Consider the following 26,408-nt stretch of genomic DNA (forward strand, 5'->3'; position numbering starts at 1 on the left):
TACTAAATGCAGCTTTCCTTCCAGAATCTTGATAAATACTAAACAAAATTTCTATGGAAGTGATTTTATTGGGAATTTTACAAATGGACTCTCCTACATTGGATTGAACAGATGTAAGCCACATGAACAAAGAATCTCTTTTTACTTTTAAGGTAAGTTGGATCCTCCTAACAGAGGGTCCATGTTGTGCTCGGCCCTGAAACTCTTCCCTAACCAGCTTGTGGGCGGGGCTTGCCCCGCTCCAAGCCAGTGGTGCCACAGTTATGCCAATGACCTTTATCCAATTAGCAGCGTGGCAAGGTTGGGAGTTGGGGGTATCTATTTGGCAGCACAACATAGGGACCTCCTTTTGCTTTGCGCTGCTGAACACCCACCCACCCGTTAATTAGGTCGTGTTCGGCCTTGCTTTGGACTTCAGTTGGTTGCCTGTTTTTAGAATGGGGGCCAGGTAGGAATTTTTTCCAATGTGGCAGATTGGCTGTGGCAACTTGGTTTTTGCCTACCTCTTTGCAATCGTCACAACTTTGTAAGGTTTGGCAGTTAGGCATTGGTTTAGGGGAATGTGGGGAGGGGAGGTGTGGCCATCACCTGCCCCTCCAATGAATAGGGTATTCCATTAAAGGAATCTGGGGGTCTGGATCTCGTCCGAAGCCCAGAGAGGGGCTAGGGCCATGCCAGGACCCCCAGAAACCCCAGGGGTGAGCACCAGTGAATATACACTGACGGAGATCCCCCTGCTGGTTGTTTACCCTTCCAGACTTCCTGCAGGGTGGGGCAGGAGCCAGATATAGTTTGATACCAATGTCTAAGCCAATGCCAGTCACATTTGTGTATTTTAATAAAGTTGTGGCCAAAATTTGCCCATTAACATTTAAACTAAATTCTGTCTCTACAGTGTCTTTATTTCCATTTGGGATGGGTTTTGGGGCTCGAAGCACAACTATGTAGAGGGCTTTATGAAATCTTAGCCCTGGTTCATATATTTGGTCAGGATCAGTGCTGAGATATTGTTGGAGAAATATCAGTAGATGCTGTTCCATTAGGTAGGGCAACCAGGGCTTAGTCTGACCAAACTAAATTTCCAGAACCTCCTGACTCAACCAGACATCCACTGAATCTTAACCCTGCTTATCCCTATACAACTGCTCATTTAGGTGCTAAGTATTGATGAAATGACAATGTTTTAAGTCTCTACGGTTTCTCTGCAAAGAAGAAGGAAAGAAGAAGAACCAGAACAGGTGGAGGTTACACAACGTTCTTTCCCAGCATAGAACAATTCTGAAAAATATATATGACATTTTTCCGTTTGGTTAGGTGCTGCCTATTTATAAACAGCAATGCTTAAGTGTCTGGAATATATTTGCAAGGGAGGAAGCTGAGGACCTGGCTATGCCACACCACATGACCTCTTAGAAGTCCCAACAGGTCTAGTGCACATCAGTTGCCACTGGGCGTGAGTCTATCCCCTTCACTAGGCAATTAGTCCTCAGTGTGAAACAAACCCTCTATTTGAGCACACAGCCTATGAAGGCCCAGTTCACATTATTTCTCCTCTTCAGAAATTGGTCAGGAAGAGCATACATGAATGAAATGACTGGCAGAATCCGAGACCTGGGAGAGGAAGCAGTGGAAGAGGATTGGAAGAAATTCAAGGACTACTTACAAAAACACTGTAAATTATTTGAGTGTTAAGAAGGATGAGAGATTTGAAAATAACAGGGCACCATAAAGTTTGGTGAAAAGATTATGAGAATGAGTGAATTTTATGAGAAAAATAAATTTTGAATAAACATTATGGTAAAATTAGATATTTAAGATCTAGACAAAAATATTCAAGTTTTATAAATTTGGAAAGTAGGAGCGAGAGACGTGAGGAAGTCCAAAAATGAAGAAAAATTGGTTATTACATGATGCCAAATTTTATGTTTGTTTTTCTTTTTTGTTTGTTTTTTGCTGATGCTGTTTTTTCTCTTTATTGTATTAAAAAAAACCTTAATAATTTTTTTATTTTTATTTTTTAAAAGGAAGAGCATACATGAAATGGGACATGCTCCTGGCTGTTCATAAGGCCCAATTTCACATTATTTAGACACCAGGAGAGGATTTACTTGAAAGAAACTGGCACAGTGACTGAAAATATACGTGCTACCCTTTTAAAAGGGAGAACGCTAGACAGTCTAAAACCTGCAGTTTTCTGGCCCACCTGCTGCGTGTCTGGCAATGTTGATGTATTGTGTGGTGACCTTGGCATTTATGATTCACCTGAATAGCATTGTTATTGGTTTCTAGGGCCCCCACAATTCTTGTTTTCATCACGATGGCACTCGTATGAGGCTTGTGCCCTTATAGAGTGATCAATACACATTCCCTACTCATTGTACATCAGCTTTCAATACCATGGGTTATTATGAGATGCTGGTGATGTTTCTGCGGAAGCTAACAGGCATTTGAGAGATCTTATCATGTCCCTCTTTGCAGACAAGATAAACATGAGGCTGCTAAGTGGTATGTCTTTAATATACTGCTCTTACTTCTTTCTTTTAAAAGTGTGACCCAGATGTAGTCTGGATACAGCTGGTGAACCAATAGAAGCTGGAGTACAGGATTAGTACACAGGACATTATATGTTTAAATCAAAATATTTATATACCACGTTTCATTAAAAAAATCCCAAGGTGGCATGCACCAGGATTAACAAAAGGAGGTAAATAACTGGTATAGAATGATCATAAAAGTGACTGGCTCATCTTAAAAGTTTAAACCACTGAATAGTGGACTTTCCCCCCCAGGATTCTGGTCAAAATAGAAGGGTTAAACCTTCCCTTTCTATGTACTGTGGTCTCAATCCTGATTCCAATTCCAATTTAAAAAAAACCTGACATTCCTGCAAGCCACCCCTTTAACATCCTGAGTAGCTAGTCCTAAGTTTGAGTGAATCATAAGCAGGAGATATACAGAAGATAGGAGGATTCATGTTAGTGATTAGATTCAACCTCCTCTAGATATCTGGTGAGTAGTCTAGGGTACTCTTGGATTCAGTGACAGTAATTGGAATGGTAGCCGGTGATGGTGGACGTGAACTATTCTCATCAACTGTATCTGATTAAAATGAGCTATGACATTATATTTCAGTTTCACAGCTGATGAATGTCAACCACAACTTTGAACCTGCACAGTAATATTGTGCTTGCGGGAGAGAATACGAGAGGAGGGAAGCAGGCAGACACACAGAAAGAAAAGGACTACAGCTCTTATTAACAACACAAACAAGCATTATGGAAACCTGGCACTGAGAGGACAGGGAATGAAGCAGATAGAAGGTAAGAAGACAATGCAGATCAATTACAGTCAGTTATTTCTGTTTTTGTCTCATTTCACAGTTTTACCAGTTCCATTTCTTCTTCAAAATTTGTATACCTGCCCCAATATATCAGTTCCAGTTTCAACGGTGGACAATGAAACACCTGTCCAGAGCAATGACCCATCTAAAGGGATGCCAAGCACTGATGAAAAACCCAGGATCATATGACTGATTTTTTACCTCATGGCCATCCAAAGAAGCAGTCAACAAACACCCACAGTGATAACAAAAGTGAAACAGAAAGCAATGCAGATGAGGAGATGCAACAAGACTGAGGTCAAAGCAAGGCTTCACTCTCCATTTACCTCCTGTGGTGGACTGGAAAGGAGAAGTACTCCAATGATATGAACCACTAAAATCAGCTGCCACTGAAAGAAATCATTCATCCCAGAGTACCTGTCCAAATAAGAAAATCTTACACGATTTCAGGCAGCCAAGAAAGGATGAGCACTGGCAGATCTCAGCAGGGAGGAAAAGAGATCAACAAGACTTTTTCATCTTACCTGTCCAGAACCTGCATTCTCACACACATATGTCTCATAGTAATCCGAAAATTCTGGTGCATGTTCGTTCACATCACGAACATGTATATAAACATTCACTTTCGATGTTTGTTTTGGGTTCACTGAAGCAAAGGAAACAAAAGTAAGTATAAATAAAAGGCAAAATTGGCAGCTCATAGTCTACTGTGCGACCCTGTAGTATGATATATAATTTTGTCATTAAAATGCTTTGTTCAGCTCTAGAAGACGGGACTATTGTAAAAAAGAGAACACCTCTCCTGTGAGACGTACTGTGCCTTTGATTTCAGCAACAAATAGTATGACTGTTACATATTTATTATATGTCACAATGAAATAATAATAAAAATAATAGTCATTTGGCATAGCATTATCCACTGTGCTGATACAGTGTTTTCAATAGGGGTAACCACTTAGCATTCCATGACTACCTGTGACTGAGTCACATACAGTACAACATTCTAGAGCATGTGACAAGTTCATTTAGGCAAGTTCCTCCTTTGATCAGTGCAAGCGGCAAATTGCCTATTTGAAAGAGCCACGAAAGAATAAACACCCCAAACAAATATTCCCTGATGTGACTTAAGACAAATGTTGTAGGTAAGTGAACTGAGTAGGCAATAACTGAGATATGGAGAAATGTGAAAGAAAATAACTGAAAACAAGAACCACCGAAGGAAGGAATTTACTGTCTTACTTTCCTTCTTTCTAGCAATTCTTTTACAGAAGATATGATAATTTTAAATGCTTTTGAACAAATGAATCTTTTGCTTAAGACAGGTATGACAGAGTATTCGCAGTCCTACACTTAAATAAGCTTAATTTTCAAGAAGTACTTGATAAAGCCATTTTTTGTCTTTACTTGTACAAGTAAATGAAATCTAAAATTCTCTCCATTGGCTATCTTCAACAGTTTTATTTATTCATGGGATTTTCTTAGTCTTTGGATATTGTTCCACAAGGCAACATATCATTGCTTAGAAAAAGCAGAAAAGGTTAATTTTCCCTTATGTTGAAAAGAGGAAAGGGATTGCAGGAACTGGTTGTAAAACTTGGACATGTTAACAAGGTCAGTCATGCCAATGGAAATCTGCTATAATGAATAAATGAATAAAATTTATAGTGAATAAAATTAAAAGCAAAAATAAAACCCATATTTTGAATAAAGGCCTTTGTGACATTTTTTGACAAACAAATAATGCCAAATAGTTCTGTTTTGTTGTTTTGAACAAAATGTTTTAGGCTCTTTTATCATAACACCTGCTGTTCCAAAGAGGAATTTTCTTCTTCTCCCCAATTAGCTGTGCCAGTGTTTGATAACAACTAACGTGACTTGCTTTTAAGAAATGAGGGTAGGATTACAGAAATTAATTCAATATTTTTTGAAAAACCTCTGGAGAACAAAAATGTCAAACTAGATTTTCTATCTTATGTAATGCATTTTTTTATATTGACCAAATTAATATGGCAACTATCACTTCCCAGCTGAACAAAATAAAAGCTAGCATACAGGTATAGAACTTCTTTCTGGATAGTTTATCTCTAGATAGTTTCAGACAACCAGGCTTTTCTCAGTAATCTGTAGCTTTCCTAGTCAGCAAGGGATGAAAATTGTATGCATGCTGCACAACCAACTTTCCTAATATCCTAATTCTGCCACAGGCATCGGGAAACTGTACTTATTAAAGATGTCTGTCACTAATGGGACAATCCTGTATCAAGATCCTTTGGGATGAGCAGTTTAGCATGCAGTGGTTAAGTCCCCAACCCTGGTTTAGCCAAAGATACACCACTGTAACTTGCTCATCCTATTCAGGACTCAGTAAGTCCTCCAAAAGGGATGTTCCAGGGGCATGGTGGGGTGGGACCAGAAAGGGAGGATTTAGGCTGCAACCTAAGCTCATTCAGCTCAGTCACAAGAGCGAGCAACCCAGCACAGAATGCTATCTGGAAGTGTCTCACCTCTGCTAGGCTTAGGCAGAGCAGCAGCAGCAGCAGCAGCCCCACTGCTGAATGGGGTCTGGATCTGGTGTAAATTTCTGCTGGCTCACTTTTCTTGTCCATAGGATTGCTCCCTAAATCTATTCTGATTTTCAGTTCTTATAAATCATTGCATACAGCAATCCGAGATTTTCTAAAATTGGAATTTTGTGAGAATTTGTGATTTCAGAAAAAAGATGAGAGATATGTAGAGGCAGATAACAGACTACTGATTACTATTTGGGATATTGCACAAAGAAGATCTCTTTATTGTCATTCTGTGTTGTTGTTTTAAAAGAAACAGAACAAAAGTGAAAATGAAGATTCGAAATTTCATGTGATATGTTGGAATGTTGCAAGGTGGAAGGGGAAAAACGAGCCATACTATTTTGAGTTAAACTGAACTCAGTTTAAAATCTATTAGGATTCTATTTAAAAAATCTGTATAGTTTTTCCATGCTGTAAGTAATTTTTATTTTGGTATAATTTAATTTGTGTGTGCATTATCCTTTATAATGAAAAGCCCACAGCTCATCTTTTTGACAAGACAATCTCAAGTTATCTGAAATTGTTCCCTTGTGGTTTTCATTTACTCTTTTTATTGCTAGGCACTAAGTTTCTGGCACACTGTTCCAGATTTACATTTTTGATTTTTTGGAATTACCTCCCTAAGGCAAGGTGACCTGTAAGTGAGAGCACAAACGAGGCAATTTGCATTTGATTTTGAGACAAAACTGACAGGTGATATCTATATAAGGTATGCTTTCCTGATTTAATTGCAACTGTATGGAAGTCTAGCTGATTAAAGCCCTGCTTTCACAATTAATTTGAGACACAGGTTTCTGACTGGTGTTAAATTAAACCCTGGCTAATTTCATACCAGTCAAAAAATCTGCTGTGAAATTAACTGGGGTCTAATTTAACATAAGATCTTGTACCAGGAGAGCAGTTTTATATGCTTCGGTGTAACTTAAAACTGTTTTAGTTTCCATTATTTTATTTTTTAAAAAATGGTATAATATTTTATTAGAATCCAAGACTTGGGAGATCAAACATTATTTGGCTTCCAACTCATCATTTTAGCAATGCTACATAATGTTAGCTAGCAACGGTGAAATAATGAAAAAGTAGCTTATTTTCTCAGTTCAGAAAGAAGAGATATACTGAAGATAATTGCAAGGAATTCATGCCATCGCTCAAGCATAGGGTTCCTTAAAGTCTTACTCACTTGATTCTGTGGCTGAGACGGTTATGTTGTGCCAAGCCGCTATCTCTCGGTCCAGAGGTTTGGTTATACTGATTGTTCCATTGTGTGCATTGATGCTGAAAAATCCCTTTAAATGCTTGCTGTGGACAATAGAATACCTGCACATCAAAGTAGGGAAGGGGGAGATGGAGACTTTCTTAAGAACTGAACAAAAATGGTACTTCTGAAACAAGGCTATATAAGCTATTGTCAGTGAAGAAAGGAGAGTGGTGTAGATATGAATATGGATGTGTTCTCCAGCTGCTCAGAAATCATGAAAAATGTACACTGATAAACATTTAAAATTCACTGCTACCAAGATCAAAGCGCTTCTTTCTATGAAACTAAATATGCCTCAGACCTATATTAATGTGAACCAAATCTAAAATGCATTATTCATTCTCATTGCGCAGGCAGACTCACAGCAGGTGAGTGACTCAATTCAAAAGAAACAGCGAAGTGCCACTTGTGAAATGAGTAACACTGGCAACTTAGTTGGGATATAACCGTACATTTATTTCATCATGGTTGGCTTGGTGCCGTGTCAAAGAAGCAGAGCAAAGGAGGAAGAGCTGAAAAGAGCCCCTTTGATTGTATGTATCCCACTTCCATTAAATAAAAAGAAAAGGTCAGAAAATGGTGTTGCCGGAAAGTGGGGGGGAAAGACCTTTGGGCTTGCTTTTCACAAACTGTTTTGTAGGGCAGAATAAGGTTTTCCTACTTAAAAGAACTCCTTCTTAGCTTCCCTACAGTCTTCCAGCACCCCCTCCCAAAAAACAAAAAACTGGATATTTTATAGATGGAATTTTTTTATATATTTTTAATATATACTTATTCTGTACCCTTGGAAAGGGGGCACTCAAAGATCATTTTTTTTAAAAATGGCTTACTTTAAAGCAGGCGTCACCAAACATGGGGTCATTTGACATTTTGAGAAAATGCTGTTGTTTGCAGAGAGGTGCAAAGCGTAACACAAAATGGCTGCCATGGGGAATTGGCATAATGCTTGCCACAACTAAAACAACAGAAAAAAATGGAACAAGACCATAAAATGGTGTGGGCATGCACCTCATCAATGAAGAAAAGGCACCCACACCAGCCACCACAATTCATCTCAGTCACTGAGATAAATTATTGGGACTTCTCTGTTCAGATGACATGTTCATTGGCACAGAGGCTGGGCCAGTGCAAACAGGAGCTGAGCAGGAACAGCAAACAATCTCATATTTTGTGGATTTCTGAGGAAATATTTACTGAGATCTCTTGCAGATACTATTGGAAATACTGACAGGTCCCATGATAGGGACCCCTACAATGAGATTTTGCAGAGTGCATGAGATCTCATGAATTTTTGGCAAGATCTTTTCAAAATCAGTGCCGCTGCTGCTGGTGCTTCTCTGCCAGTGGGGTGGGCAGGGCAGCACTTCCCATTTTACCTAAATTAGATGGCAAAATGGGATGTGCCACTCCTGATTAGATAACCCATTAAAAGCAGCTGCTATTGAAAGAAATCATACATCCCAGAATACCTGTCCAAATAAGTAATTCTTACCAGATTTGTGGCAGCCAAGAAAACATGAGAAGTAACTCAGTTTCAAAATGTTTGTATTGTTTAATAACCCCTTTTTCTTTCCCAGGATTCACTTTACTTCACAAACTATAAAAGCAGTTATATTTATAAATCAGCAGTTCTTTCCAAACAGCAAATGTGCAACTAAACACTGAATGTGCAGAGTCTGGATATGCACACAGAGGTCCCCCTATTGCAAGGCTTTGCCATCGTATTTAAGGGAAACAAAGCTCCATAAATGTACCATTTTAAACACAAACAGGAGAGCCTCAACTGAATTAATGGAGAAGTGCCATACACCTCTCAGACGGAACATACAGGTCTAGATTTGAGCTGTTGTCTTCCGTGTTATTCAAGAATCTATGACAATCTCAGCTATAGAAGGATCTCTTGAAGCTGCACCTGATTGAACTGTTGACACTGTCTGGATCTCTGGAACTCACAACTCCTACAAATGAATCATTCAGATCCCCTTCATCAATCTCCATCACAAATTCATCTAACGTGAAAATGGGAGGCTCATCAACATCCTTCACTCTGATCCTAAGAGAAGTTGTGTCTTCAAATGGCCCATCTTTCAGGAAGCGCTCATCTATGTGCCTGTTGAAACCTTTCACTTTCATATTATATATGCTTTGATTCTCATAATCCAATATCTGTATGTAAGAAAAGGAAGGGGGTGAGTAGAATATTTTCCATTCAGCATTAGGAAACCAATAATAAGTGTAGAATTAAAGACAATAAACATATTAATGGTTCATCTTTGCCCTGCCTATCTTTGCTTTTACTATTAAGTTTACTCCTTTAGTTTCCTGGTGTTTTTGATGATCAGTCATTGGGCTGGAGCCTGGCTTTAGGAGTCTGCTCCTCCCCTGAGTTCTTCCTCTTGGCATTTTGCTGTATGCTCCCTCCCTATATGCAGTGTGGGCTTTGGCTAGGTGCCTTTGAGAAGAAGCTGAGCAGGATTTTTTTTTGGGGGGGGGTCCTTCATTGCCCATTAAGGTACCTCCTTGTTTGCCTATTCCAAACTGGGAACAAGTTGGCTGGCATTCTGGGGAGTGGCATAGATTAGCTGCTCATGGAGCATTGAGCCTGGGCATGTGAGGAAGCTGAGGGGAAAAACCTTAGGTATATTGAGGCATTACCAAGTTAAGGGCCCACTTTATGGATCCACCCGTGTTTTAGGTGTGGTGGCATTAGGGAGGTGTCCTGTATACCTGTATACCTATGTATATTGTGGATGGACACTGGGCAACAGGGCCTGGGTACACATGGGGAGCTCATACTCAAGGCTCACCCAGCAAAAAAGGCATTGTTTCCTCTTCATCCTTTGCTGGGGAACCACAACCTGCAGCTGTATCACATGCCCAGGAGTCTGGAGGGATGCTTCCCTACCATAGACAAAACTCTCAGCTGACCACAGTTTCTGAATGTGGTTAATTTGGTTTGTCGTTCCTGCAAGGTGTTGTATTAATTAAAATGCCATTGTCCCATGTTTGGTCTCATGAATTTGTGTGGGTTTAGGGCCATACTTTTCTGCATACAGCCAGTCTATCCTGGATCATGCCGGAGTTTGGCATACGTCTGAGAGAAGATTTTATTCTTCAAAACAGCCCTTTTATTGCATTGATATTTTATCATGACCAACAACACAAGGCTATAACAAGCAAACGTACTTAATCGTGTCTGTTTCAATGATTTCTGTGATATTTCTTTGTCAAGTAATGGCTGACGTCTCACCTTGTTTAATATGACAGTTCCTTCTTGAGTCTCATTGTTAGTAACGATGCGAACAATGTGAGGAGTGTCTCCTTCTATTACATAGTCCATGGCAGCATTCTCTCCCAGGTCACTGTCATCTGCCTTGATTTTGCCTAGGATGCTGCCCACAGGTGCTGCCTCAGATGCATACATTTCATAACGCTCTTAAAGAAACAACCAAATATCAGAGAAAGTTGCCAACACAATCTTGATCACTGACATAACAACTAAATGTAGACCACTTTTTCTTCTGAAAATTGCCCAGTTACACAAGATGTATGGCTTGGGGGTGGGGGAGCTTATGTCATAAGCTCATTTTCTTTTGTTAAGCTTGGCAGCCTTGACTTGGATCATCCATTCATGAGTTTCAACATTCATGAGCCAATTCAACATTCCAGTTGTTTATAAGTTCACTTGCTTGCTTGTGTGCAATACAAAAACTCAATTGAACAATGAGATATCAATTGTCCAACCACCAATTTCAAAGAGGGGAGATGAAAAATACAACTAATTGTGACTGAAACATCCAAGACTGACTTCATTTTTAAGGGAGACTGGAAATATGTATGATGCTTTTCAACACAATACCTCAATATATTTTATTAGCTAAGCATCCAGAAACTGTCCCTAAGCAGTTGTAGGTTGTTTCGTATTGAAAGCCATGCATTCTACACCCTCGAATGATGTGTTCAGTGTAAACTCTACAGGAAAACACTGGGAGAGGTCATTAGGTCACTTTATGATGCTCATGTCTAGCATGTTTTTCCTTGTGCTTTCATTGCACAGTAGCAACCTAGTGCCCACTAAAATTAAAGTTTTCCCCTAAAGCAATGGGGGTTTCAAACATTCCACCTTCTGAGGCTCATTCCAGATCACTTTGTCTTTTGAGGAACCTGTGGAGAAGGTTTGAAGGAAATGTCATTACATGTGCACACAATTCACTGTACTGATCAGGACTGCTGGACCTCACCATTGCTCTACTTGAACTGAAAGTGCACCCAAAATTATACCCAGCACCACCCGGCACATGAGAAAAGTGTTTGCAGCATTGTAGGAGAGGAGAGAAAATTGCAGGCTGCCTGTCTTTTAGGGAAACACATTTGCCATGACTGCTTTTTTTAACTGAGGAACACCTGATAAGCTTTTAGAGAATCCAAGTAGTGAAAACCACTACCATAAATTACAGATTTTCTGTTATTAAAAATCCAAGGTGTACTATGCCTTGCCTGCTAGATTGCACTGAGATGTGTTGGTCCCAAGTTACTCAGTTTATATTTATCACTTAATTAGTTGGTCCTCAGAGGGTTTTTGTCCTTAGCAAAACCTCATTTTATCCTTGTTGGTATAACAACAGTAGTTACAAAAATATAGGCTGCTATCCCCAAGAGAGGTGGAAATTGTATTAGGTGTTCAAAGGAAGAGTTTCTTTCTATTTTAAATATCTGTATAGAAAGTGATAAGGCTGAGACAAAATGGCAGGGAACATGTTTTGTGTGAGTTTTACCTTCTCCAAAAAGAGATGCTCCCTCTTTCAGCAATGGGAAATACCAATATGGGAAAAAATATTTGTAGCATGGTTCTCTCTCTAACACCCATTCAAGATAAAAGTGATGCTCCTGGACCTTATTCTGAATTGCCTTTGTGATGCAGTAAAATCTAAGTGGCTCTGTGGTATTTTTACATAATCAGATGTATTAGGCCAGTGTTTCTCAACCTTTTTTGGGCAAAGGCACACTTGTTTCATGAAAAAAATCACGAGGCACACCACCATTAGAAAATGTTTAATATTTTTTTCTTTAATGGCAAACAAAAACGTTGCGGACCGTTCTCTGCTCAGCGGGGATCGATCCGCTGATCCCCGCTAAGCCGGCGGATGACAGCTCCGTCTCCGCACTGTGTGTCAGAGATGTCAGAGCCCCGCTGCTCTCTATGGGGAATCGGATGAGAGCGGACCACCTGTCCGCTCTCATCTGATCCCATCTGATCTGATCCCCACCCAGTACGGAAGGAAAATAGGGTGGACACAGTCCGGCGCCCGCCTAGTGGGCAAAAATTTGACATTTTTTAAAAAAAATCTTTCGAATTTTTCAATTTTTCCCACCGCACACCAGGCAACATCTCGCGGCACACTAGTGTGCCGTGGAACAGTTGTTGAAAAACACTGTATTAGGTGATCCCTGTTTGGTTAGGATCATTCAAGGAAGGGGAAGACATAGTGGAGAGGTACATGGCACTAAAGCAACAGGGAAGAAAAATATTTTTTCAGGATTCTCCATGTACACTCTAAACATTTTCACAGGGTGACTATTGGGAGAACTGTTTGTTCAAATGAAGAAGCTGCTTGCATTGGTGATGGACATGCAGCTAAAAGAAGAAACAGTTGCATTTTTCCGACTCTGTTTTCTTTACAGGTTGCTCTATGCTTTTATTTTTTATAGCTATTTAAACATAGTGACTACATCTATGTCACCAAGACAAAATTGACAGTACAAATTTAAAGTAGTGAGAAAAGACTGAATTTGTAGCAGTAGTAGAGTTCTAGATGCCTCAGTTAAGAATTCACAGAAGTACATTTCTCAAAATTCCTTTATCTAAATTATAAACGTTCCAACGAAATGGCTTATGGAGTCTGGACACACTGGGTTTACCTTCCATTGGCATTAATTATACTATCAATGCAATGTTTCTTTGAATGGGTTATAAAGAGACAATGACATTTAATCAAGGAACATATGCAATATAAAAGCATTAATTTTTAAGTTTTGTACAAAAGTATTTCACGTATAACGTATGTTTTATTTATCAGAATTAGTTGGTCTGAATTTGCTCCCAACATTTAAAAAAAAAAAAAATGAACCAGGAGACATTTTACTCACTCTGCTGAAATCGTGGAGGATTGTCATTAACATCAGAGAGGTTGATAGTTACAGTTGTGGTAGCTGTAGGGACACCTGCTTCACCAACTCTGGCTTGAATGACAACAAAGCACTGATCCTGTGTTTCTCTGTCCATTGGGTAAGCTGTTCTTACTACCCCTGAAAAATATACAATATTTACAGCATAGTTAGATATCAATGAGACCTGCAGCCTGGCAAGCATGTACAGCACTGGAGTCTTAAAGTTCAAACTATTTTTCTCACACCAACACATGAGAGTATTTTATCATACCATTGCCCCAGTCTAGAAAGGACACTTTCCATGCACAGAGGGTTTCCGTGATTGGATAGCCTCTGGCCCTGCCTTTGTATGGACAAAAAGAAAAGTATTCTGATGGCCCCAGCTGTTTTGAAATCTGAAGGTACTTCTGAATTAGTACTGTGACCTGTAAGGTAAGGCTAAGGAACTTGTGACACCCCCCCCCCCGAGAATATTGAACTACAACTCCCATCATCCCCGAACACATAGACTTGTGTTGATGGGACCTGGAATCCAATAACATCTGGAGGACCACAAGTTGCCCTTTCCTGTTCTAAGAGCCCAGTTGCCTGTTTGGGAAAGACAGTCACTCTCTGCCTGCAGCTGGTGAGAACTGCAGTCAAAGCAATCTGGGTCAGTATCTGTTGATTTAGAAGCTGTGCACCACACACAGCTGGGTACATTTTGAAGAGCAATTCATAGATGGAAGCTGATGTGAATTGAAAACGACCACAACTTTACTTGTTACAGCTGGGATCACTGGGTGGGCTGCTCCCATGGGCTGTGTAAACAAACACACTAAGTCCCAGAATGGAGGAACCAGTATGAAGAAGAAGAAGAAGAAGAAGAAGAAGAAGAAGAAGAAGAAGAAGAAGAAGAAGAGGAGGAAGAGTCATCCTCCCACCTTCAATTTCATCAGTGGAGCATGGGAGCGGGGGCCACCATGGGGAAAAGGCAGCATCTTCCTGCATCTCCATTATGTGCATTTGATCATAGATGAAATCTGGATCCAACCCAGTTCTTTTAATTGAATTATAATACAGATATAACATCAAAGGGAGATTATTGGTTATACAGGTTTTTCACACTCATGTTGTGCATTACTGATACTCAAGAGTCTTATATCCATAACCAGCAATACCTGTTGTTGGCTCCACAGAAAAATAGGGTTGTTCGGAAGGGATACTGTAAAGCAGACGGGCATCTGTTGGAGCTGTAGCTGTAACCTGAATCACCGAAGTACCTGTGGAAGTGTTGAGTGAAAAGCACAGTTCTTATGGGAGCATTTACTATAGCTAGCCATGTAAAAAAGTTACTCAATGTTTGTTAATGTTTCTATATGTATATAGACATATAGGCAACATAAAGATACTTTCTTATCAAGATCCTGTTAGGGAAAGTGAGGGTTAGGGTTAGTTTACATGCTTTATTCAATATATAAATAAATACCATATTCCTTTAAAGTGTAGATGAAATCCTCTTTTGTGTGTGACCCTTTATTTACCGAAGTATAGTGGATCTCTTTACAGAGACACCCAGCTTTTGGAAATATTCATCTGAAAAGCTACCTGTCTCATTTTTTATGAGATTGCAAAGCCTAGCAGAATCTAAATCTTGTCCTCCTTTTTACTGAATTTCACTGTGAATGCATCCCATATCACTGCAAGGACAGCTACTTTTGGATTACATTTTACCCATGGTAACAATGTGTAAACTAACCATTTTATGTATTGCATTTTTAGATTTCCACTATGGCCTTTAGACAAAATGGAAATAAAACTCAACTGACAGCACAATCCTATGCATTTCTGTGGAATTTAAGTAAGGTAAGTAACAACGTAATCCAGACCCATGATCTGGTTGGGTTAGAGTTTGGATCTGATGGATCTTGGGCTTTCCTGGCTGAGCCTTGCCTCAGCCAGGGCTCAGCAGCTTTAAGACCCTCTCAAAATATACATCTCAAAACCCAGTCTAAAGAGACACATCCACCAAACGCTATGTAATGAAGATGCACCTGTTTGGGAAGGGAGTTCCACATTATAGGGGCTGCCACAGGAAATGCCCTCCCCAGGGCCACCCCCCAAGCTTCTGAGGGTGGTTGGGCAGCCAAGAGTACTTCCTATGCCAGGCTTCCTCAAACTCAGCCCTCCAGATATTTTTGGCCTACAACTCCCATAATCCCTACCTAGCAAGACCAGTGGTCAGGGATGATGGGAATTATAGACTCAAAACATCGGGAAGGCCGAGTTTGAGGAAGCCTGCCTATGCTGATCTGAACACCAAGGGGTCTGTAGGAAATGACGTGGTCTTCAGCTATTCAGGGCCTGAGTCATTTAGGGCTTTAAACACTAATTTGAGCACCTTAAATTCAGCCCAGAAATGAACTGGCGACCAGTGCAGTTGTTTTTAATTGGCCATACTTTTAAAACAGTAGTATGGGGCCTGTGGCGCTCTAGATATGGCTCAGCTACAACTCCCATCATTCCTGGCCTTTGACTATGCTGGCTGTTGTTGAAGGGTGCTGAAGTCCAGCAACATATTGAGAGCCACAGTTCCCCCATTCCTGTTTTACACTTTGTTTTTCACACACATGTGTACATATGCGAGATGCTCTCTTAATTTTACACTGGCTACAGGTTTAAGAGATAATAAAGGACTCCATATTAAAAAAACACACACAAAAAACCACCAAACCAGGAGCACTGCATCAGTCCTTAATTTAATGCCTGTGGTGCGGCTTAAAAGAAATAAACTCAAAACAAGCAATGCAGGCAAGACACACAACAGGATTCTGATAGCTTTTTATATCCTTGAGGTTGGTAATGAGCATTTTCCACTGAATAACAGATAGTGCAATCCATCTAGAGAAGACAATTTTTGTCTCTGGTTGGGAGCTGGCTATATCCTAGATCTAAATCTGACACCATCCCCACGGGCCTTTCATAAGATTATACCCATGAAGGAAATATTCGTCAGAGCTTCTCATTTTATAATGCAGTGTTTATGTCTAACTCATTTCTTTCCTAACTCCTAAATACAAATACAAATCGACCTCTCTTGGGGCACGCAAGACCTCCAGCCACTTTCTATCATAGAATCACATTATCGCATCTTATCCCAAGACATTCCACTACAACAGCATGTTTCTCTGATAAATTAGTCAGCAGCACCCTGAGGACTTTTAGGTGCCTATATAAAGCTGTAACATTATCTGTAAATATGTTGATAGGGAATCTGGCTGCTTTCATGGCATCAAAATAAATGTCCCAAACTAATGGCTTTTGTGTTGTATCTCACCTGCAAACTTATTTGTATACTATTACTTAAGAAAGCAGCACAGAGTATTAAATTTATCTGCTTGGAAGCTATTTTGCGACCACATCATTTAAGTCAATTATGTCTACCCTGCGGGCCTTCAGAGGTTGTTGGACTACAACTTTCATCATCACTGACCAATGGCCATGCTGGTTGGGGCTGATGGGAATTGGAGTCCAATAATTTCAGGAAGGCTGCAGTTTTCCCATCCCTAGTATATTTTGGCTGTGAATTGGTTTAAGTAAAAAGGAAGTCACTACTAAGAAGATAATCCTTAGGTAACACCCACTACTATAATCTTCTTATTGTGTAGCTTCAATCATGTGATTTTTTTGAATGGCCCATGAGACACTGAATAGCTCATGAGGCTAGACATATGGCACATAAATTGGATTGCTACGTACATATGTTTATATGCTCCTGAGGTAATACGAGAATAACAACTCTGAAATCTGCATTACAATGACCAGATGAATATTCAGCTTTTTGCAGACTCATAAGGCCATTCAGGAAAATGTTAGAAATGTGGCAACATAATAATTTCAAAAAGTTGGCAAAGATGAATCAGTTGTGCCATGGAATTTGTTCCTTCAGTAGCTTCCACATATTACATGTAATAGTTTCCAAATACTATAGGACTTCAAGATTGTGTACTCAAAAATGATTTCAACTAATTAAATATGATTTCACGTGTGACTATTAGGCTACAGTGTTTAAACTGAAATGTTACTCTCACAACTACAACAACTTGTCAGAGTTGATGGAAGGTGAGAACCATGGAAGCAATGAATGGAATAAGAATGCAATAATAATACAATATGTCCTGAATTTGCTACTAGACAGTGGTATAAATAATAATACCATGGAAATTGCAGAAAAACTACATGGATAGGGTTTTAAATCAGATCTCAAACCCACTGAAATATAAAGTATGATGACTGCACTCAAATCTTGCTCATTTTTATAAATGTATTGTGTCTATAGACATTTAAACTATATGACAGAGATCATAGCATTGTATTTGCGGAAGAGTCTACAGTGGTACCTCGGTTTTCGAAAGTCTTAGTTGATAAACATTTCGGTTTTTGAACGCCATAAACTTGGAAGTAAATGCTTCGGTTTTCGAACACACCTTGGAAGTCAAACATGCCACGCAGCTTCTACTGAGTGCAAGATCCTGAGGCCTAGCTGTTGGCTATTGAGTTTTTGGTTTTCAAACATTTTAGAACTCGAACGGTCTTCCAGAATGGAATATGTTCGAAAACCGAGGTACCACTGCATTTCCTGTTACACTTTAATTTAGTATAACACTTGTATTTAAAACCTGAAGAAAATGTAAATGCTGTCTTTAGTGGGTAAGTAAGAAAGTGTACTAAATAATACATTTATGTGCATTCATGTTAATACAGATATTGATTCTTGAATCTCACTTAGAGCTAAATATTCTGCTGAAGAAACTATATAATTTGAACAGCCCTGAAGAGACTGTGTGAATGTGAGATAGCAACTGAATGCTAGGAAGGAAGTATTTAAAAAAGAAGTTAAAACTTAATTTAACCAGTTAAACCAGATTTAAATTGGTATATCTCCTATCCTTTTGCAGAACCCCCAAAAAGAAGGATGTGGTCTAGACAAGCTACAATTTAGATCTCAGGAAGCAAGCTAGTCCAAAAGAGATGTTCAGATGGAGAAAACAGAAAAATAAAACCAAATCAGAGATTAAAGACTCGTGCAGACAATGTGTTTATTGTGCATTCATACTGATTTGCTTGCTCAAGGATTATACAATGTCCACTCTTCTTGAGCATTTGTTCTGATTTGGTTGTGGGAAGTTTATGTGGCAAAGAGCCTTTTCTGCAGTGGCTCCCAATTTGTGGAATGCTCTTCTGGCACTTTCATTACATATTGTTTCTCTATAACCTTGCCTTTGGTTGATCAAATATTGTATGGCCTTTTAAATATGTTTGGGGGAGGAGGGTAATTGGTTTTTTTTTGTTTTTTGTTATTGTGTGTTTTGTGTTCTCATAACTTTGCCTAGCATTTTGCTGCAATCTATAGGCCACAGCATCACTGGGCAAAGGCATCCCATGATTATTGGGCATGGTATGAGGTTTATAGGAACGAGAGGGATGTGATGATTAGAAATGCTGGTTTAGAGAAACCCCATTGGTTTGTACATATTTAAAGTCCTGAATCTTTTCAAATTTTGATTCTTTAGGAAAATGAAATAATCTAGCTGCAACAGCCTACTTCATAAACACAAACATATAGAATCAATACAAGGTCAAAGTACAACACACAGTACCTCTCATAGACATTTCGGGAACAGTGGCTTCATAGGGCTCATCCAAGAAATGTGGTCCATTATCAGGCAGGGAATTGTGTTGTTTATCTACATCAGATTTCAGCTGAGAGAATAATGAATAACAAGCTGATTTCAAGATAGGATTCAAACAAACAAACAAACCTTATCAAATTTAATGTCAAGTCGGTTTCTCCCCAATAAGGTCAGCAATCCCTTTCATGTATTGATTTATACCAAATTGAATGAGATTGTAGTATGTCATTCTGATTGCAAAGCAAATGGAGTCAATTTATTTTTGTAATTAGCAGAATTTTCTCCTTGTAATAGAAACAAACAGTTGCGGAATTTCACGAATGCCCCATGATTCAGCAGTTGAGATACAAAAGGTGCCCAATATCTGGAAACAACTAAAGGCATTTTTGATCTGACAGACTTTGACAGCTGAATAAATGGGTCTTTGCCATGAATGTCTATTTTGTACGATTTTAGTTTTGTTTTAAATGTATTTGCTGTTTTGGTTGTCTTTATTGTAAATCATCTAGAAATGCTTGTTTGGAGTGTGATTAATTGATTGATTGATTGATTGATTGATAATTCTTGCAAGGACTAAATGACAAAAATTTGGATCTGGCATCCATCATTATCTATACTAGCATGGTGAAATCTTCGCCTTAGTATGGCATTAGTGAAAAAATATGAGGTGCTAATGAAAATTCAAATATTTATCAAACAATCTTGATATATTCAACTCCAGTTCCCAAAGTTGAGAAACACCAGCCATCTTGATTAATAATCAATCACTCTTCCCAGGGAATTCTAGGAACTGTAAAAGGAACAGTGGTCTCCTAACAATTCTCAGCACCGTTAGCAAACTACAGTTCCCATGAATCTTTGGAGGAAGCTATATCTGTTTAAAGTGCTACAATACTGCTTTAAACCTATAGTGCACATGAGGCCTCAATGAGCAGTTTCTAAATGCATTGATGACAAAAGGATGGGCAAAGGTACCCAGGAAATGCTTCCTATAAACATAATGCATCACATTACATTCTGCAAATTAAATCCATATTTGCTTTTGGTGTTTTGTTTTGTTTTTAAAAAGCAAACTTTCTGAAAGCTGATCACATTTTTGTGACCTTTCTGTTAAAAAAAAAAGTGACCCATATTTGCAGATTCACAAAATATAAAGGGATTGTCTTGTTGTATCCTTTTGAAATGAGACATCATACTTCCAGAGTTTTTGCTTTGAAAGGCTGTAAAAAGTAATTAATGAATTTTGAGCACTTCACCCTTTGGGCCCAATTAAATTTTAGTGCTAGTTAATTAGTGGTTAAACTTTTTTTTGCCATTCATTCAGCTCAAAAGTTGCCTTACAGGAAAAGGATGCAAGATGGAGAGATTAAAAATGGCTTTAGCATTGTGTGTTTTTTCTTCTCTTGTTTTGATTTGGTGTTGTTGTTTTTTAAGTAACTAAATAACAGCAATAAAGAAGAAGGGGGAAGAATCATTAAGAAAATTACTGGGCATCGTATGCATTTTCAAACAGGGTGGAAAATAATTGCTTATTGTGCCCAAGTCACGTTAACGTAATGAACTGTGCCGGTTCCTGGTGCTTTCTTACTGGTAAAAAGGATTTAGTATTAATCTGCTTCATTAAAAATTAATGAGGGGTAAATCAAATGCCACTTAATGTAACAGAATATCAATCTAAATAGTGTTGGTAAACTGCATTGCTGCTCAGTGTGTCTGTTCTGATGCAATGCCAAAAAAAGAAAAAGCCTAAGCAAGTTGCCAGATGTTGATAAATGAGTCCTTTCTTTCTTTTTGGAAGATGGAAGGGAATTTCAAAACACTTTTGTCAATACAGCATGATACTATTTTTTAATTGCACAGTGCCTTTCCCTGTGCTGTAACCCAGATAAAAGTCCAGAAATATGTACATACCAATCCTCAAGTTAAACTACTATGATTGGATACCTCAGCCCATAGGGAATTTGATTCTGAGTTTGTAAGTTCCTTCGAGGAGCCAGGGAAATGCTGAGAAGTGGCCTAAACCAAATACGGTTTTAAGTTTATGATAGCAACTTAGTGTCAAACAAGTACTTGTGGTTGAAGGACAGGCTGGAGGATGAAGAGTGGTGGGAGGTACCAACCCAAGAACCCCTTAGAGATGACACAGAGGAAGAAGACTTAGACCAGGACAGTGGTGGTGGGACACTGAGGAAGAAAGCTGGGAGGTGGTAGAAACAGGAGGCTTGAGTGAACACAGAGAGTCAGAAGAAGGAAGCTGTCCACAGACAAGGTGGGATGCCAAGTATGTCAGTTTGAGTGCAGACTCTGACAGAGAGGAGCCAGACGCTGCCTCAGTTTCATATCAGTAGGCAAGTCCTCTTACAGTGGCCTGTCTTCCTCCACTGACACCAAGATCATGAAGAGCCTTGCACATTGCTGAGCAACAGGCCAGACAGGCCCAGAGGAGGGGTCCCTCCTCCTCACCATGGTTTATGTCTGCTTGGGAGGAGTCCAGAGGCAACGGGCTAAAGAGGGATGCCAGCCACAACAACGTCCTCAACTAGGGCAGTTGATCCTGAGTAAACTCTGCTGTGTTTTCCTTTCTGAATGAAAAAGCTGACTGCACATTGAGTCTTGAGAAGTCATCCTGACCTGTGGATGATCCTGCCTGTCTGACAGTCCTAACACAGAATCTTACATGGCTCTCTGACCAAGTCCTCCAGTCCCAAGTAAAATCTGGACAGGAGATCTTTCAGATTCTTTGATGCTAAAGCAGCTTTGAAAACATGGAACAGATTGTTAAACAGTGCAAGAAGGGCAAAGATGGTGCTTATTCTTCGGGCATTGCTGTATATTGCTGCACATCTCAGAAGAAAGGCTTCAAGGAGACTGTTCTTTCACAAGGACAGATTGAGGGAAGATTTAGAAAAGCAAGCAGGTACTAATCAACACCTCAACGAGATGTTAAACCTCCCACAGAAAGAGTTACTGTACCTGGCCCGATTTCAAAGGATGTGTTAACATCAGTTCTTCCTGTACAACCAGCAGGTTCCGAACCCCGCCATGTTTCACTCTCTGACGTCTCACAAATGCTTGCTCCAAGTCATCGGGGTTACACTTGTGCGTACAGGGAAAACAGGGCCCAAGCTGAGCCAGGGTCAGTGCGAGTGAGAGCCATTTGTAACAATGCATGCTGAAATTTCCTTTTCAATCAATATGCATCTGTGGGAAGACAAAAAGTAACTCTTACAAAGCAGAACAAATATTGATTCTCCGTCAAACTGAAGGCTCAATTTTCGCCATTAGAAAGACTTTTTACTCTTGAAAGAAAGGAAGTAGAATAAAGCCACAGGTTTTTGATTAGAAACACAAAACGCATAAAGTCAACCTCCCCCTGCCTTTCTTTGTTTGGGAAATGTGTAAACGCCACACAGACACATTTGCCACATAAAGGAAAATAATCTTACGTATTAAGCTTGGTAATGCCTATTGTGCAACCAAGCCATTATGCTTTAAGTAGATTCCATTGTCACATTCTACCTACCCAAAATTCATTTTGAGATGCAGGTGCCTAGGACATGAATGATTTGCTGATTCTAATGAGTGCAACAAGAAACAGGAATCCTAAAAATTGTGGTTGGAATGCACATTCTCTGTTCTGAAAAGAAATACTTCAGAAGTCTCATTTATGTGTTGCACGTGGGAAAAGACTAAACATGAAGCCAGGAGGTGTGGAGTCCTGTCTCCACATCCACATGCCTCCCACTGCTCCTGATTTCTCAGTCACTGTATTCGCCATAACTTATTCAGCAGAACTACTACATGATTTAGAACCTTGATCCTTTAGGGTTCAACAATGGGCAAGGAGACTTCATGCAAAGAGCAGGCTCCCTATTGGCAGAGGTTATGATGGGCACAATGATGTCAGTGGAGGCAGTCATGTAGTCCCTGGCACCATGATTATATCAGAAACATGTGAAGAATATTACCCACATGTTTGAGTAAAGATGGATGTACCTTCCAATTTCAGGTCCTCATTTTTCTGATCTTAAATTCAGTTCTCCACATTTCCATCAAAATTTTTGATCTGTTTTGGGGAAAGAAAGAAAAAAACCAACCTACAGCATTATTGAATTTCTCCTAATAAATAGTTTTGTATTTGGTTTTGACAAATACACATATTTTTGCAAATAATTTTTACCCAGGCGCATTTCTGTTTTGGTTTTTTCATCAATGCATGTATTTATTGGACCCTTTCCCAGCTCTTTCCCAGGGCGAAACCATTCTGAGTCTTCTTCCCAGGGGAGTTGGGTTGTGGCAAATTCACCTTCACTCTAAGGTGGTAGTAGCTGTTTCTCATTAAAGTGCAACCAGAATGAGATCCTCCCCACAGCCTTATGTGTGAGTCACATGGTTTCCAGGATCTTTTTGCCTCCTCAGAAACAGAGTATCATAGAATTAGGATGAACTTCATTTTCACATGTCTTCCCTCAAAAAATCATGGGAACTATAGCTTACCTCTCACAGTGCTACAATTGCATCCTTAACAAATAATAATTCCTGGGATTCTTTGGGGAAAGTCATGTGCTTTATATGTGTGTATATGCATCCTGAGTTTCAGGAACATGATAGAATCATAGCAAGTCTTTTTTCTGAAAACATAACAGCATCTTGTGTGATTTTAGAGGAAGAGACTAGCATGTGGAAAAGACTAGCTCCCTAACAAATGATACAGTACTTCTCTCTCTGTTTTTCTTTTTAACCTTTTTATGTCCTTTCATGCTATCAGTTCGTCTGACAAAAGGAAAATGTGACCCGCAAGTTCCTGGTTTAAAATGCATGAATGATAAATTGATGATGCAAACGATGCACTTGGTGAGCCAAGCATTTTTGGAAGATGTACACAATCAGCATTTGTTCTGAGTGGTTTCTTTATAGACAAGGTTAATAAACCTGAGTATCAGAGGCAAAGCTTCAAATGACTGAGCACGGCTTCCCACCTTCCATGATGTAAATAAAATATTTCATAATACCCAGCCACTCACACATTTTTATTTTATTAGAAGGAACTGCTAAATCTAATAGTGGTAGGCATTTAGAGTTTTACAGTTCTTAGAAGGAAAGATCTGCCTTGTATACATGTGGCAAACCTCTCTGCTCCCCATTTACAAAGTGTGTTTGTGGGCTGCATGCGTGTTTGTTCCAGGAGCTACAAGCTTGCATGAATATAGACCTCCCTAGGCTAGACCTGACAGACCCTTCTAAAGGCACCCTCTGAAATCCTCAGAGCTTGAAATCCCAGGGCCTAGAAAAGGCAAATGGTTGTATTGCCCCTCAACAGGCAGATACAACATTCAGGGTTTGAGGTCTTTTTAAAAAATAAATTAAAAAAAATTTATTGAGGTTTTAAAAGTTACAGATAAAACAGAAAAACGCCAAATTAAACAAAAAACAAAACAATATATCACACTAAAAAAAAGAAATACCATAGAAATAAAAAAGAAAGAAAAAAAAGATTAAGAAAAAAGGAAAAACAAAAGCAAGAAACACATCAAACCTTCACATAATAGATCTTTCATTTGCTTGTTTTCTTGACCTCCTCCCACCTCCCTTTTTTGTATTCTAATTCAGTTAAATATTTCAGCAAATCCTTTCCCTCTTTTTCTCCTTAAAATTAATATATCTATTTGAACTTAAACTCTTAAAACATTTCCACTAGGGTCATAAAAATTTCATTCCACGATTTTTCTCTCCCTCATTAAATTTTTACAAAATTTCCAAATATAAACTTTAAATTCCCAATCTTCTTCCACCGTCTCCTCTCCCTGGTCTCGGCCTCTGCCGTCCCTTCTGTCAACTCCAAACAGTCCATCAACCTGGAGATCTTATATCCGAGGCTCTTAACTCTCCTTCATGTCCCTTCTGCCGATCTTCTTCATAATCTTTAGTGCTAAAAAACAGATCTTGGGGGAGCTCCATCCCAACAATGCCTTTATTCCTTCTTAACAGGACAGCCAGATTTCCATAGTTAAAGCTAGGATCCATAAAGCATTCCAAATCTTGTTTCAAAATTCCTCCAAATCCAAATGCCCCCAAAGCTCCAATCTCCTCCTGACCCAAATCCATAACCCAAAAGTCAATTGATCCCTGCATTGGGGAATCTCTCCAACTTTCCTTTTCCAGACCAGGCCAGGCTCCAATCTTCAAGATCTGGCCTTTTCTAGTTTCAATCATAAAGGGCCTCAATTTGTAATCCTCAATTTGCATCTGTAAGGTTAAGGCTCCCCCTTGTATTACTTTAGGTTCGACCACAGCAACTTTCTCCTTCTCCTTTTCAATGATTTGTTCAGTCATGATAGATTCCTGTGCCGGTCAGGGTTTGAGGTCTTTAGTCAATGGATAACTAGTCTAGGCTATAAAGCTCACTTGCTTCAGGACACCATTGAGGCAACTTGTATGTTTTGCTGTCAGTGATAGTATAATCAGCTGTGGTCTTAAAGTCCACACCACTTTCCAAGGTGTTGATCTTCCTTCCACAATGAAACCCCACCAGGATTGTGCTGCCGGGGGTGGTGCGCTCCCCCCCTTCTTCCTCCACCAGTGGGTCCCCAGGTTCAATTCATAGAAACTCCAGGTAGGATAAGGGATTTCCTTGCCTGAAATTATAGCCAGTACTGAGTGACATGGTCTGACTCAGTATAAGACAGCTTCTTGTGTTTCTACATACATGTCTTGCCATGGGCAGTTATGTAGGGGTCACCAACTTCAGACTTAAGAAAAACGTCATCAATGAACTAGGGAGGGGGAGGATTTCCCATCCATAAATACAGAGCACCCCCATCACAAAACACCACTCCATCAACAATAAATCCAGTGTATCAACTAAAATAGCACAGACATTTGGATCACACTTCGTACATTTTCTAGCAATTTTAAAAAACTTAATGGAACAGCATTAAGTCTCATTTTTTAAAAAAAGCTTTTGCACTGCAGGGGGGGAACTCACCTATTATCTAGCAACACCTGCAGATGATTTTAGATGCTTATATTTATGCTTTAAATGTCATATTCATTATCTCAATAATACCCAAGGGGAGACACCAGCATAAATCAAAGCATGTCATTAATGCATTTGTTAAGCGGGTTTTCTTTGCAACATACTTAGGAGAAGCTACAGATCAATGAGGAAATCTGGAACTGCATGCCAGGCAGTGACTATAACATTATTCTTACAAAAATTGTATGGTGAATTCCACAAGGATAGTACACACCAATTACTGAATTTGTGGTGCTGATTAATTATCCATCTGATTGCTTTTCAAACACACTGTTTGTTTTTTGCAGTCACTGTGAAGGAAAGACTGATGTACCATTGTCTTCTCAGTTTAGATTAAGAATATTCTGCACAGTGAGCTGGATAA

General features: G+C 39.3%; 1 protein-coding gene across 6 annotated transcripts in view; it reads right to left on the minus strand.

Moving 5' to 3' along the window:
- The window catches only part of LOC309349290 (cadherin-19-like), a 71,424-nt gene that overhangs the window by 24,310 nt on the left and 20,706 nt on the right, over window positions 1–26,408 (minus strand). For 3 of the 6 annotated variants that reach the window (XM_081875099.1, XM_081875094.1, XM_081875095.1), the window contains 9 exons: window positions 23,005–23,074; window positions 21,982–22,209; window positions 18,976–19,078; window positions 14,497–14,598; window positions 13,316–13,474; window positions 10,419–10,603; window positions 9,081–9,334; window positions 7,091–7,227; window positions 3,865–3,986 (listed from right to left, as the gene is read on the minus strand). In XM_081875099.1, the coding sequence (XP_081731225.1) occupies window positions 3,865–3,986; window positions 7,091–7,227; window positions 9,081–9,334; window positions 10,419–10,603; window positions 13,316–13,474; window positions 14,497–14,598; window positions 18,976–19,078; window positions 21,982–22,179 (1,260 nt within the window). In that variant the 5' untranslated portion in view covers window positions 22,180–22,209; window positions 23,005–23,074. Of the gene's footprint in view, window positions 1–3,864; window positions 3,987–7,090; window positions 7,228–9,080; window positions 9,335–10,418; window positions 10,604–13,315; window positions 13,475–14,496; window positions 14,599–18,975; window positions 19,079–21,981; window positions 22,210–22,980; window positions 23,075–23,505; window positions 23,640–26,408 lie in introns of those variants that run through there. The other 3 variants (XM_081875096.1, XM_081875098.1, XM_081875097.1) reach the window with 3 other exon arrangements.

Source organism: Podarcis erhardii (assembly GCF_964252035.2).
Source record: "Podarcis erhardii genome assembly, chromosome: 8".
In the NCBI taxonomy this organism is placed as follows: Eukaryota; Metazoa; Chordata; class Lepidosauria; order Squamata; family Lacertidae; genus Podarcis; species Podarcis erhardii.